This window comes from Emericellopsis cladophorae, assembly GCF_022114955.1.
Source record: "Emericellopsis cladophorae strain MUM 19.33 chromosome Unknown NODE_22_length_311439_cov_122_237611, whole genome shotgun sequence".
Taxonomy (NCBI): Eukaryota; Fungi; Ascomycota; class Sordariomycetes; order Hypocreales; family Bionectriaceae; genus Emericellopsis; species Emericellopsis cladophorae.
In genome coordinates, this window is record NW_026250947.1 from 210245 (window position 1) to 223716 (window position 13472).

General features: G+C 56.2%; 6 protein-coding genes across 6 annotated transcripts; 3 read left to right on the forward strand and 3 right to left on the reverse strand.

The window, feature by feature from the left end:
- Positions 1-1254: 1254 nt before the first annotated feature.
- On the reverse strand, positions 1255-2037 carry J7T54_002299 (uncharacterized protein; the record flags this gene model as incomplete). The annotated part of the gene is made up of 1 exon (XM_051506477.1): positions 1255-2037. The coding sequence occupies one exon, from the start codon at positions 2035-2037 to the stop codon at positions 1255-1257; it is 783 nt and encodes a 260-aa protein (XP_051362262.1).
- Positions 2038-3344: 1307 nt separating this feature from the next.
- On the forward strand, positions 3345-7087 carry J7T54_002300 (uncharacterized protein; the record flags this gene model as incomplete). The annotated part of the gene is made up of 6 exons (XM_051506478.1): positions 3345-3812; positions 3863-3893; positions 3947-3998; positions 4051-5438; positions 5487-5571; positions 6244-7087. The coding sequence occupies 6 exons, from the start codon at positions 3345-3347 to the stop codon at positions 7085-7087; spliced, it is 2868 nt and encodes a 955-aa protein (XP_051362263.1).
- Positions 7088-8080: 993 nt separating this feature from the next.
- Positions 8081-9726, forward strand: J7T54_002301 (uncharacterized protein; the record flags this gene model as incomplete). The annotated part of the gene is made up of 4 exons (XM_051506479.1): positions 8081-8140; positions 8223-8272; positions 8549-9098; positions 9163-9726. The coding sequence occupies 4 exons, from the start codon at positions 8081-8083 to the stop codon at positions 9724-9726; spliced, it is 1224 nt and encodes a 407-aa protein (XP_051362264.1).
- Positions 9727-9878: 152 nt separating this feature from the next.
- Positions 9879-11039, reverse strand: J7T54_002302 (uncharacterized protein; the record flags this gene model as incomplete). The annotated part of the gene is made up of 1 exon (XM_051506480.1): positions 9879-11039. One exon carries the CDS (start codon positions 11037-11039, stop codon positions 9879-9881), a length of 1161 nt encoding a protein of 386 aa, XP_051362265.1.
- Positions 11040-11294: 255 nt separating this feature from the next.
- On the reverse strand, positions 11295-12131 carry J7T54_002303 (uncharacterized protein; the record flags this gene model as incomplete). The annotated part of the gene is made up of 1 exon (XM_051506481.1): positions 11295-12131. The coding sequence occupies one exon, from the start codon at positions 12129-12131 to the stop codon at positions 11295-11297; it is 837 nt and encodes a 278-aa protein (XP_051362266.1).
- Positions 12132-12407: 276 nt separating this feature from the next.
- J7T54_002304 (uncharacterized protein) lies at positions 12408-13055 on the forward strand (the record flags this gene model as incomplete). The annotated part of the gene is made up of 1 exon (XM_051506482.1): positions 12408-13055. The coding sequence occupies one exon, from the start codon at positions 12408-12410 to the stop codon at positions 13053-13055; it is 648 nt and encodes a 215-aa protein (XP_051362267.1).
- Between the last annotated feature and the right edge of the window lie 417 nt (positions 13056-13472).

Genomic DNA, 13472 nt, shown 5'->3' on the forward strand with positions numbered 1-13472 from the left:
GCATCTTATACCCGTGAACTCTCCTGTGCTCTCATCTACGCACTTCAATGACCATGGCATCTGGTCCTCATCATTCGCGCGCCTTCATCCAGTCCACATTGAACTAGCGCGCCTGGAGAAGCAACTGAGATCCCGGTTCGCGACGCCCCCGACGCCCCCGACGCCCACGTCACCCATGTCACCCATATCATGGGCATCACGGAGATGACAAAGATAAGGTAAGTGACCTTTGGTATGTAGATAGTCGAGTACATGTACGAAAGAGGCAAGCAATGCTACCTCGACGGAAGCCAAGACGGCCGGGCGAGTAGCCGACGCAGGGATCGACCGTACGCGAGATGGGTAGGTGGTTTCTCAACATGGAGTAAACCAAACATGCAGCCGCTCTGGGCATCGAAGCTTGTTTCCACAAGCGCCAGTCTGGACTGTGGACTCTGGTGATAGTCCTCCAGGCTACGGTAGCCAATTCCAGCCTGCAGTAGTGTCATGGACCCTACATGTACTAATATGGCCAAGTACCAGACTGACACGAGACGAGACAAAGCTTGAGAGAACGCAGATTATCACATGTGGTTGGCGAGACCCTCTCCCCTGACTCAGGCCTACAGGTGTCAGCATCACGGTCTCAGAGACGACAGCTTCAGATTGGTCCGGCCCTGTGATCGGAACCCTGATCGTCACCACATTTAACCTTAATGCTTAAACGTGGGTGGCGCGGAAGGATGAGCTGCCGAGACGATGATATGGCCTTGGCAGATCGCCCTTGCGACGGCATCTCAGTCACCTTGCAGTGCCGATGGGGTTCCTACGTACTCCTAAAGGCTGATCATCAATTCACAACCAGACCTGGCCTATCCCCTGCAATGGAGGCTGCGGTAACGTTACGTAGCGCAAAATCGTCTCCAAGCCCTGGACGTGACGGCCCTGATTATAGGATTATAGGGAAGATTCATCACATGCTACGGATAAAGCGTTCTCTATGCGCCAGACTGGACACCATAATTAAATAATGGGGTCAGTCAGATTGCACATGTGCATTTCGCGCCGATGCTTCTCTACGTGTGCCGTCCCTTATGGACTTCCAGATCAGTCCGCCGAACCTAATAGATTCGACCATGACGCCAGGTGAGGACGCGGTAAGTCAGTCGATGGAGTCCCGACATGAGCCACGCAAACTTTGTTTAATTTTTATTACTGCGCGCCACTATGCTCGCTCAGTCTTGTGAGCTTCATGGCGCAAACACGGACACAGACTCACGGCCACGTCTCAGTGATCTTCCAAGACCCGGCAGTGCCCTCGCCTACATGAAGGTAGTTCCACCGCCTTACTCTCGCTGGATCGGACAAGTCCACCTGGTCAACCTCCTCGGGCACGATAATTACCACCCGAAAGTTTTTCCTCGCAACCGCGTCGTCCAGATCCTCCACCATTTGGCCCAATGCCTCGCCAGCGGACAGCGTCTCGCTCAAGGGCGTCCCTGGTGGCGGATTTCGAAACGTCCCCCTCATCATGGGCGACAAGTTGCCAAAATGGGCCGTCAGCTCGCGTGTAAAACTGAATTCGCTAGCGGATCCGCGCATGTGCCTCTCCACGGCGGCGCGGACAGGTGCCACTGCATCGCTGCCAATGTCCGGACCGATGATGTAGGTGTGCCCTCGCAGGCGCCACTGCGTCTTCGCTTTGGAGCACCAGAACACGGCCTCAACGGGCCCGCCCTTGCCGCTTTGCATCATCTCCTTGTCATCAGCATCTTGTCCCGAAAGTAGCATCTCGGGCACCTTCTCCATGCGCGCGTCGCTGGTGAGGGTGGGCATGTCGCTCTCGAACCCCTTTGGGTTGAGCTCGGCCTGGTTCTTGGAGTTGACGGGCATGTCGGCCCACATGCCTCTGTAAATCACGGTGCGCGACCGCGGCACGATTGTCTTGTCGTCAATGCGGTGCAGGGTGCTGAGGTTGAAGGACGGCTCGTCCATGTCCTTGACGTGGGCGAGGAAGTTGGCGCGCCATGGCGCCGGAGAACGGGCAGTCTCGGCCATTGCACTCGTGGTGTGGAGGAGATGATGCCGTATCTGCGATGTGCGTCGTAAGGCGAGAATTGGGGCGCTCATGAGAGGTGGTGAGCTTAGAGAGTAGATGGTGCTGGACGGAGGTGGGGGCTGGTTGAGCTCTAGCGAAGTAGTGAACTGAGGTCATGGCATGATGATTCATGATGTTGCTGGCGCAGCGCAATGGCTGCATGTGGGTATGTTCTCGACCAATTCATCGTCCACTGAGACTTCAACAGCGCGCCAATATATCACACTACAAGAAGTTTGGGGGTGTCGTAGCGCTGACTATTTATTTCTGTTGTATATTCCGTACCAGTGCGGTCCCCGCGACGGTAATTCTGATAGTTACTGAGCTTCAGCTCAGCCTACTCTAGACCACAATCAGGACAGCAGCACCAGCTGCCCCTGGCGCCAGATTGAGCCAAACTGCGACCGACTGGAATCCAATATAAGCAAGATTGCCTACTGAAGGCTTTCGCTCTCCTGAAAATACAAGATTGGCTGGGTTCTGTGTGTGTGCCCCTGATGAAAAGATGAAGGGCTTCATTAATACGTCGCATCAGGAAAACGGACTGTCCAAGAGAGGACCAGCGCATGGTGCACCCCACAGCTCTAATTGGCGGACAATCGCTTGATCTGGAGCCATCTACAAGTGTCCAAGATCATTACTCTCTACATCTGGATATCACTGTACATAAGTAGCTGTGCTTGTGAGAAGTGTCGAAAACGTAGGTCCATGTCGGTACGCGGTTGTCCTCGCTAGCTGCATCGGGACTGGCTCGCTCTCCCTACGGAGTACTGCCTTACCTGCCTTACCTGCCTTACCCAATGACACTCATCGAGACGCGCGTGACGAAAGTAGAAGGCGGAACCGAGACTGGACTGGAGGCTCCAACAATGCTCCATCCAGCCTCCAATTCCGCAAATATGGAGGATCAACCTCAAAAGATTCCCCTCTTATTTCCACGAACTTGGTACTACCAACGGTGGCTCCGAGACATGTCAACCAGCCCGTGCAGTGCGCCCATCAACTATTGATTGCCGGGCATAGCTGGTAGCCGAACGAACTGCTTGCTCCAAGGTGAAAAGCCAGGCACCGGGCCTTTTCAGCCCAATCATTCGCACCAATTGCATCCCCATCCGACAGATCCGCGGTCTGTCCTGCAGCCGACTCCTTACCGAGAGCTGCACAAGTGACAACCTTCAGCGCCTGATTATTCCCGGTGCTGGGAAGTGGGAGCACATCACTCACGCCTTGGCAATCGCTACTCAATCCGGGGAAGGGCCTGTTGAGCATGGACTTGCGACGCGGTCATGGCCAACAGCAACCTCCACCACCACCTCTTAGCGTTCAACAGCCGTATCCCAGTCTATACAGCCAGCCCGCGCCACCACACTCGCAGCAGCCCGTGCTCCCGCCAGTGCCAGTGGCCGCTCACCATCAGCCTCAGCCTCACCCCTATGGCACCCCGGGTCATGCCGCCTCAGTCTTGACGCCCAGCTCGGCTACCAGCCAGGGCTCCTTCCCGTCGCCGCAAGAGACACAGCCGGTGCACTTTGGTTCGTACATGGGGAGGCCGTCAAGACCAGATGCCTTGGCAGATAGTGACGGTATCTACGGAGAGCGGAATGGGGCGCAGGATGATTACCTCCGCAGCGAGATCAAGTTCGAGCTCGACGGAGGCCAGGAGCATGCGCGAAAGAAGCAGAAACGCAACAAGCCGACTCTGTCGTGTCAAGAATGTGTCGACCGCAAAACCAAGGTCAGTGAAGCAATGACCACAACCGAAACACCAATGCTGATGCTCTCCAGTGTGACCGCGGGCGTCCTCACTGCACAGCCTGTAAGTAGAGACGCAACTTGCTCCCGAGAGAACCATGAACTTATCGCTCGCAGGTGTGCGGAGACAGACGCCTTGCGTCTATGCGGAGAGGGCTAATCTCATCGAGTAAGTTGGACCCAGTATCAAGACATCACCGGTGACTGAGAGTTCTCGCCAGAAAGACGAATGCGGCTGCGACAAATGGCCGGCGCATAACAAAGCCCCCAAAGAACCAGCCCGGCATCTACGCCTCAGCCCCCGTTCCCAACCTAGCAGATCGAGGACCTGTCTCAGGGTCCACGGGTCTTCTCAGCCACGTCCCGTACTCGGTGCCCAAGGCGAGCAACGTCTTTGGTGTCGGCGCCGAGCATCCGTTTGCCAACTACTGGACCTGCGGCGGTGGCCTGGCCGAGGTTGTCGCTGTGCTCCCTCACAAGTACCAAGCCGATGTCCTGTTGGAGCGGTATTTTGAGTGCGTTGATCCAGTGTACCCCATGATCCACCGCCAGACCTTTTACGCCGAGTATGAACACTTTTGGCAGCTGTCAGATGAGGCAAAGAACATGGCAGATGCATCTTTTATTGGGTTGATGCTCGTCATCTTTGCGCTCGGCACGCAATTCCAGTTTGGCACGGGAACTACCATATCCGAGCGCAAGCACTCGGCCGAGTTCTACGCCTCCGCGAGCAACCAGGCCCTGCGCATGTTCTCGTACCTCAGCACGGCGTCCATCACGTCGATCCAGACCATGGTGCTGATCACCTACTTCCTCATCAACGACAACCACGCCTCAGATGGGTGGGCGTTTGCGGGAGTCCTGGTGCGGCAGGCCTACGCCATGGGTCTCCATCGCGATCCCAACATTGTGACACCAGACGCGACGCCCTTTGAAAAGCAGCAGAGGCGCAAGCTGTGGCAGGCAGTCCTGCTGCAAGATACATTCCTGGTTGTTCTCTTGTCGCTTCCGCCGTCGGCCACACACACAGATGTCAAGGTGGAAGATCTGGATGACAGCTCCTCCATTGCGCTCAGTGATCCTACGGACATTGCCTATATTCGCGCATCGTGGACACTCGCCAACCTGGTGCAAGAAACAATCTGCTCGCAGCGTTCACTCGACATGCCAATCTGTCCGACAGCACGGGCCAAATCCAAGATAATTGGCGAATTTCGCTCCGTCTACAGGTCCTTTCCCGACAGCTTCCGCTCTTGGGACGCAGACCAGCTGACGAGGCTGGTTGTCGAGAAGCCACGCGTCGTGCGGCAGACCCTCTTCCTCTCCAGCAACTACCACCACAACCTGATGCTGGTGCACGCGTCCGACTGCCCTGAGTCGAGTGTCAACCTGAGACTCGTACTCGAGTCTGCCCACGACGCCATTACGGCCTTCTTTATGCTCTGGGAGCTGCTCGAGCAGGAAGCACGCGTTTGGTGGGTGTTCAACCACCGGGCCTTTCTCGAGGCAATGTGCATCGGAAACGCACTGCAAGAAGTCGAGAAGACGGACGGAGATCGTCAGCTGGCGTACAAGGATCCACTGTACGCAAGGGGCCGGGACGACATAGGTGAGTACGACGCCAAGTCTGCAGAAAGCACCAGCTGACAACCAATAGAGAAGATGGTAGCCATCATGGAGATTATGGGCAAGGAGTCCGACGTGGCCGAGTCCCGCGTATCGGTTTTGAAAGACTTGCTCAAGTAGGATAATGCGTCTGCTTTGCGACTCGACGCTACGGACCAGGCACATGGGCTGTGAATTTTTCTCCTCAGTATGGCAATGATGGACTAATTGCGTGAATGCAAAGTCTAGACAGGGGGCGAGGCTTCGTCATGAAGAATGCCCTTGGCCTGATTGTTGGTTATCGCCATACTCAATGAAGACTGCCCCCTTTCTTCCGTACGTGCTGGAATGCGGTGCGGTTATCACGAGCTCACTCCATTGCCGTTGCGACTTCGTGTTTAATCATAGCAGCATAAAAGGGCAAGCTGAAGTCCGGGACTCGGGTCACGAGCCGTCGTCCTGTGGCACTCGTAGGAGAGCCTTAGTAGGAAAGGCATTAACGTGAGAGTAGTATCAATAATACTAAATACGCCCCGGGCAATCCTTCGGGAAGAAAGCTTCTGGTCTAGGCCCAGGACCTGCGCGGCGTTTCTACGCCGAGATGACACTACACATACGTGCGTCCGTATTGGTATTGCGTACCGACAAAATGTCTGTCTGCTGCCAATACATGCTAGTATAGGGGTGGGTGGGGGAAGATGCTTGCTACCCGAGACGCCCACATCCCGACGGCGATCCATGACAGACGGACGCAATATCATCTCTTGCCACCGCATCCATGTACGGGCCCATTGCTAACCAATCTGCAGTAGGACGTGGTCCATCTTCAGCGCGTCGGAGCTAGGGGAGGATTTATCCGTGACGATACCAGAAGCCCGGCAAGGCATGATCCATCCTCTCAACGAGACGCATTGCGACACGCTCGACGACCGCCACTATGACATTCCCAAGGATGCGCGCCGCTGGGCACCGCTGGGCAAGAAGGTCCTCATCATCGACGTCGACACCCGGCTGGATACCTCCACGGGCTCAATGCTCGGCACAGGGATGCCGCTGACGCCAGACAACAACAAGCCTCGCACGGCTGGCATTCTCAACCACTTCCACTACGCGCTGATCCACGGGTACAACTATCGTCTCGTCCGCGCCCCCGAGTACCAGGACCGACACCAGACATGGGTCAAGGTGCCCATTGAGCAGGAGGCGCTCAAGACGTACGACTTTCTTGTCTTCCTCGACGCGGATGGCATCTTCAACTACGTGCAGGTCCCGCTCGAGTGGCTCTTCAGCCTGTGGGAGATCACGCCGCAGACGCTCATCGCCATGGCCGAGGATCCGCACTCGGAGCAGAACAGCGACGCCAGGGGCTGGGTATTGTGTAACACGGGCTTCAGCATCGCCCAGCAGAGCAAGAGGACGCAGGAGCTCTTTCAGCGCTGGCTGGACTGCCCTACCGAGAGGGGGGAGTACGAGAGCTGTGCGCAGTGGGCGCACGAGCAGGCCGCGTTTGGCAACTACGTGCGCTACGACTATGATGTGCACAAGGACCTGCGGGCCATCAGCTGCCAGGGCGGCAACGGCATGCCAGAGGAGAATGGCGGCGCTGGGCGCAGTGGCATGTTCGTCCGGCACTACTGGATCGGTAAGGAGTAGACCGTCCGGAACTTGTATCAACTGCTCTCCGACGACAAGGTGCGGGCGCTGCAGCGGTATTTTCATGAGCATAAGGACAAGTCCTTTCTGGAACTGAGTCACCATACGTACCCGTTGGAGGACGTGGTGTTTTAGCGGGCGTTGAGTTTGCCTGCCTTGAGGTACGGAGTAGACAAGTTCGTGGACGAGTTACTGCATTGCTGGTCTTGAGCGACTTCGAGACATTATGGACGTCGAGATGCGAATTGGATCAAAATATATTTAATTAAATAGACACCATCAGATATGAATATGAATATTGCAGACAGCCCTTGGATGATGTGAGTAACGCGGCCTGGAAGCGATGAAGATGGTGAGTTGAGAATTTGAAGGTGATTGAAGCTCCAATGCGACTGCCTAGCGAGTAACATACGTGTAACGTCAGGTCCCTGAATTGTGGGGAGCTCCTGCCCGACAGGGCTGGAGTCGTCAGCCGTGACAGGGCCCCTTTACCCTGATTGGCGCATGGTCGTCATCACATCCCCTAGCCCCGCCAAGTTCCTGGATCCTGCACTTTGCACTCTGGAGAGCGGCACGACGGCACCTCCAGTCCTACAGCAAAAGTCGAGGACAACTCTCCTACCATGAGAGGACAGGTGGTTTCTTTGATGTGAACAGAAAGCCAGTATGTCTTTATCTGGGACTGGCGAATGCGCCCAAGCAGAGTGCTTCGATTTAAGTGAACCACCAACCTCGAGACCTGCCTCCTGCAACTGTCAGCTTGAAGCTGCTCAGCCTCAACGCGGAACCGTTCGCGCGCACTGCTAACTAGGCTTCCACTTGTCCTGCTCATTCACTCACCCCCTTCTCTTTCTGCCTCGGGCACCTCATCCAGCCGAAGGTATCTTTCTGTTGCCATTGAATCCTCTGTCCATTGCTCTCGCGCGCACGCCGGCAGCCTATTCGTCACGTACTCACTGACCGACTGCTTGGCTGTAGCCGTGATACTTGAACATGCTACGCGGCCTCACCGTCGTCGTGGTGGGGATTGCGTCGCTGGCTGGAGCGACCTCTGTTGGTCCCGAGCATGTACTAGGTGTGTCCGGCGATTAACGAAAGAATTGTGCGAGGTGGACGCTGATGACTCCAGGGCTAGAACATTCTGCTGCGTTCGTTCCGGTGCCTGGCGCTGGCGCTGAGCTTGAGGTCAGTTTTGCCCTAGATAGGTAGTCGACCGGCTGCCATTAGTTTCCTGTCCTGAGTATGGAGACCTCGATCGTGCTGATGATGATGCCCCAATCAACAGACCATTCGTGTTGATGTCCTGCCCACGAACGATCTGTGCAATGCCTCGCGCATACAGTTGTTCAGTCAGTCCTTGACAGAACGGACTTCTTTCGAAGAAGAACTCGACGGCACTGCTCCCATCAGCCTTCCCAATCATGCCGCCCCTGTCCTCACTCGTTGGTCGATGCGATGTAGCCCTGATGGGGGCTCTATGGAAGCCCACCTCGAGACGGATAGAAGGGATGGGACCTCTTGGTCCATGACGATAGTCCTCGACCACATCAAGGTGACAGAAGTCATCGCAGATGGCAGTGAACCCTGGACCTTTTTTGAGAAGACTGGTGGGCAGTGGGACTCGCTCTTGACCATTGATGAAGCGGTCGTGGCTGAATTTACCGAGGATGAGATTGAGGATTGGAAGGTCTGGACACCCGCCCAACTGCCCTTGCCCGAGCAGAACCTCGCTGAGGACACGGTCGGCACGGGAAAAGGTGTAATTCAGCAGCTGACGCATCTCAAGAACAAGAAAGAGGGGGAGAAGAAATGCAACGGATGGCGTTGCTTGCTACACGATGTTATAGAAGATGTCCAGTCCAAAGCCAGCCACCTCTACACCCTCCGGCCCCGACCCACGACCCAGAAGCCCGTCTCGACAATGATCATCGCGGAGCGACCGACGAAGACAATGAGGCCTCTCACAACGACCCACGCTGCCTCGCCCACCCCGTCCGCGGCACAATTCATTGTGAGTTTCCACTGCCACTCTGCGGTTCAGACCAGAGACACAAGATGCTAACCAACAGCGACAGCCGGCTCCTGAGCAAGACCTCCTCATGACCATGTCTATCGCGGCTCTGGCGTTCACCATCTTCTCGTTTCTGGGCATCGCTGTGCTCGGTGCGAGACGCTACGTCTCCTCCGACGTCCAACGGCTCCCATACCATCGTGAATCCTGCGAGGAACGCCTGGCCCGCGTTGCAAATAGACGTCGCGTCTTCAAGGGGTTTCTCCAGAAGCTGTTCTGCGGCGTGTTTGGTCTCGCGGAGAAGGAGTCCTCCGCGCCGCAGGGCCGGGATCTGAGGACCGCCGGCGAGGAACAGAACACACTGGAAGCCGACATTGCTGGTTTTAGAGAGGCTGCCGACATGGTTGAGAGTCTAGTGGTCATCGAGGAAGGAAGGGGACGAGTGTCCTTTGACGACCGGCGGCGGCCGCACTGGGAGGAAGATGCCGCTCCGCCGCCATCCTATGAGAGTGACACGGCCGAGGGGAGCATGGTTGCGGATGGCTTTCGATATACCCCTGGTGGGGACGGCTATCCGCAGACCACCCCTCAAACGAGTAGCGACCGGCTGGGGTACTGGACGAAGTAATAGGTAATGAATAGGTTTGACTTGGCGTCTGGTGTCTTCGAAGCAAGTCCCTGTAATGAGGAGGCTAGTCGACGGAAGTAACGAGATAGTATCGGGACTCGGTGTTTTCACTGTAAGTTGTGCTACTTGGCGCATCTCGTTGCACAGGCTCGCTATCGCTCGTCTAGCTCTAATCCTATGAATGCTTCGTAATTCTGCCGTATCCTCTTCACCCCATCTTCAATTGCCCACCCCTTTATCTCACAGACCAGCGAATACATCTCCACCAACGCGCTCTCCATGTCCTCCCCGGCCTTGTGCAGGTCACTCTCCACCAGGATCCTCTCACCCGGCACCCCCTGAATCACCTGCCGGATCTTGTTCCTCGTACTCTTGGTACTCAGATTCACCGCGACCGAGAAGGAAAAGTATATATCAGCAGGAATTTTAGGATCTAGCCACTGCCTTAACACCTCCACTGACGCGCTGTACGAGTGGAGGCAGATCCGTGGCGGGAAGGGCTTGGGCGACTCGGCGTCCGAGGACGAAGGGGGCGTCGGAGGCTCCTCCTCGCCCATTGTGATCTTGTGCATCTGCCGCTTCGAGAGCACCACCCGCTCGTAGCCCTTCCACGTGGCGGCTATGGCATCCAGCAAGACGCCGTGCACCTGGACTCCGTGCACGCTGACACCGCGACGGAGCTCGCCGGCGAGATGGAGCTGTGCCCTGAGAATGGCAATCTGGTGCTCGACCCGGACTCTGTACGGCGACAAGGGCCGCCCTTCTCGACCTCCGGGGGTTAGGGACCCATCACGCTGGTCAGTGGACCAGGGCTGCGGGAGAAGAAAGGCCTTGTCCAGCCCAATCTCGCCAACTAGCGCTGTGGGGTGTTTCAAGAGGTACTCCCTCGTCTGGCTGATCAGGTCTGAGAGCGGCGTAGGGCTCGGTAGCGAGACTATGAACCCCTGCTGTATCTCCGAGGTGGAAGAGTTTGGTGTCAGAACCCTTCTGTAGTGCTCCTCCTTGGCCTTGCCATTGTCGTTGCCGTGTCTGTCTGGTGCGTACGTTGGCTCATCAGAGGTATCATCGTACAGCAGATGTGTGAACCAAGGGTGCCACCCGAAGCAAGGTACGATAGTCTCAGGATGCTGCTTGGCGGCTGAGTCGACGAGATGCTGATCCTGGGCCCTTGTTGCCATGGCAGTGAGGTAGCGGGCTTTGCTTATCGGATCCGAGCTTAGGGAAGACAAGGTGTCTGTCGGGTGGCAGTGCGCGTCGCAGACGCCAAGATGCCAGGGGAAAGCATCGCCATTGCGCCTCGTAGGTTCCGACATGACTGGACTGGCCGACGGGTGAAGCTTGGTTGAGGAGGATCTTATGTTCGTTGTTGGATTCGTGAGATTGAACAATGATGTCAGTCAGGGTCGGGTCCACGTGTATTGGGCGTCGAAGCTCGAGTTTAATCACAACGCTGGAGAGAAGCAGTCAACAGAGTCCCTGATAGGTAGAGACTTCACTTACAGAGCTTACTATCTCATTTATTTTTTTAGTACCGCAACATTGAGTTTATGCATCGATTGATTCGTTTGCTAGCTCAACTTCTCAAGACTGGATGCTACTGTGTGGGGCGGCTCGGCTCCGGCTGAAGTGTCTTCGGCTCCGGCGGCACTTGGCCTGCCATCCCCGGATATCACCTGCGCCCCAGATTCTAATTCGAGATGAGACAGCAGATCCCCCATGCTCCTCAAAACGGGCACTTTACAGCCAAAGACCTCTCGGACGTCTTCGTGCGCCTCGGGTGCAAAGAGGAACACACTAGCGAACCCGGCTGCAATGGCTCCCTTGACGTCTGCCTGCACCGAATCTCCCACCATGACCGTCTCGGAGCGCTGCACGTTCAATTTGACCAGTGCGTGCTGGAAGATCCTCATGTCCGGCTTGGAATATCCCAGCTCCCCCGACGTGACGACACAGTCCAACAATTCAGCGAGCCCAAGGATCTCGATTTTGTTCATCTGCTCACTGTGGTCCCCATTCGTCACCACGCCAACCTTCTTCCCATGCGCTCGCAACGTCCTTAACATGTCTTTGGACCCTGCGACAGCGCGTCTCGAGTCGCGATAGGCGGGCTTGTAGATTCTCCGAAACTCATCGCGGACCCAGCGCGAGCGTGGCTCAGCAAGACCGAGATACTTGTAGAACAGCTTGACCTTGACAACGTCCGTCTGCTGTATGGTGATCTCCCCAGAAATGTGTTTCGCGTAGGCTCTATCGTGCCCTCTGCAGTACGCTTCGGCAAGCTGCGCCGGGCTGAATGGCTGCAGCTCCTCAAAAGACGCCCGACATGACATCAATGCCTGGTGAAGCGAATGCACGTGATCGAACAGCGTCTTGTCGAGATCAAACAACACGGCAGACACATGCATATCTGACCAATTGCATGCGGCAGGACGGTTTTGTCAAAGGAACGCGACAAGAGTAATACTAGGCGGTTGAAAGGAAGATGGTGTGTGGCTTCAGTTGGCCTCGACCCATCGAACCGAATCAAGAGGTAGGTGCCTTACGTACGAGCAAGAGTGACGACTTTCACGTGCCAACTCTCGCACCACCTGTCCGACAGACATTCCAGCAACCACAAACCTGGCGCGACACCACGTTACCCATCTCGTGATACTCGTGCGAAAAATGTGAATCGTTCCAAAATGGGGTTCAGTCCATTGTCGCTGCTCGTCCTCCCTTCCATCCTGTGTGCATCCATACCTCTCGCCGTATTCGCAACGTTCACCACCATCTTCGCCTTCAGCGTGCTCATCATCCGCGCCCTGCTCATCTACGTCGACTTGGCGCTCTATCTCCTCCCGCGGTCACAGATCCAGAATGCCGCCAAGCCCACCACACCTCTCCCGCCGAACTCGCCGGTACTCTCTACCTCGCTGGTCAAAAGGCATTGCCACAGGCGTCGCCGCTCCTCCGTCGCCTCCTCCACCGTTTCCGACCCGCCCACAAGCCTGGGCCTCATCCCCTCCTTGGGCCCGGACAGAGACTACGAAGGCATAGGCGGCTGGCGCGTCAGCAACGGTACGCAGGAAGAAAAGGATGACCCCTGGGTCACCGTGAACCCGCGACCGACGAGCTCGCACGCTTATCACCACCGTACACCGAGCGCAGGGCCGACGACCCCGGGCACGGAGGGCTACCTCGTCATGAAGCGCAGAAGTCCAAAGGTCGGCATGTCGCCCAACAGCTCGAGGGCGAGGACGCCGACTGGTATTCGAGGGGCCGGACTGCAGGCCGATGGATACTTTGCTCTAAGTCGGAATACCTCGCCCATGCCCGCCAAGAAGGGATGATCCCGCTGATCACATCATTGTCTGGCCGGATTGGGTTCACGATGGCGCAAACAAGAGTAGCTCGCACAATGGACTTGACATCTCACTTGCTTTGCTTTCGTTTCTGTTGATGTTTGTGTCTATCGACTCGCCGTTCGTTGGTGCTCCGCAAATGAGATCCTCCTGCACAGCCGATCTCCACAGGCCAAAAAAGTCCTCTACCCGAGATCTTCAATCACCCTGTCGTCGCAAGAATAATAGATCACAACTGCAATTGATCAAGATTTTAATATTAAAGTTCGAAGGAAGAAAACACTGCCTACATTTTCAGATACATCGTCCAGGCAAAAAGAGACGCGCTCTCATTCAAAACACGCAAAACGACAACGGCAGGATTCGAACCTACGCGGGCGAACCCAATGCCTATGCTACGTGAAG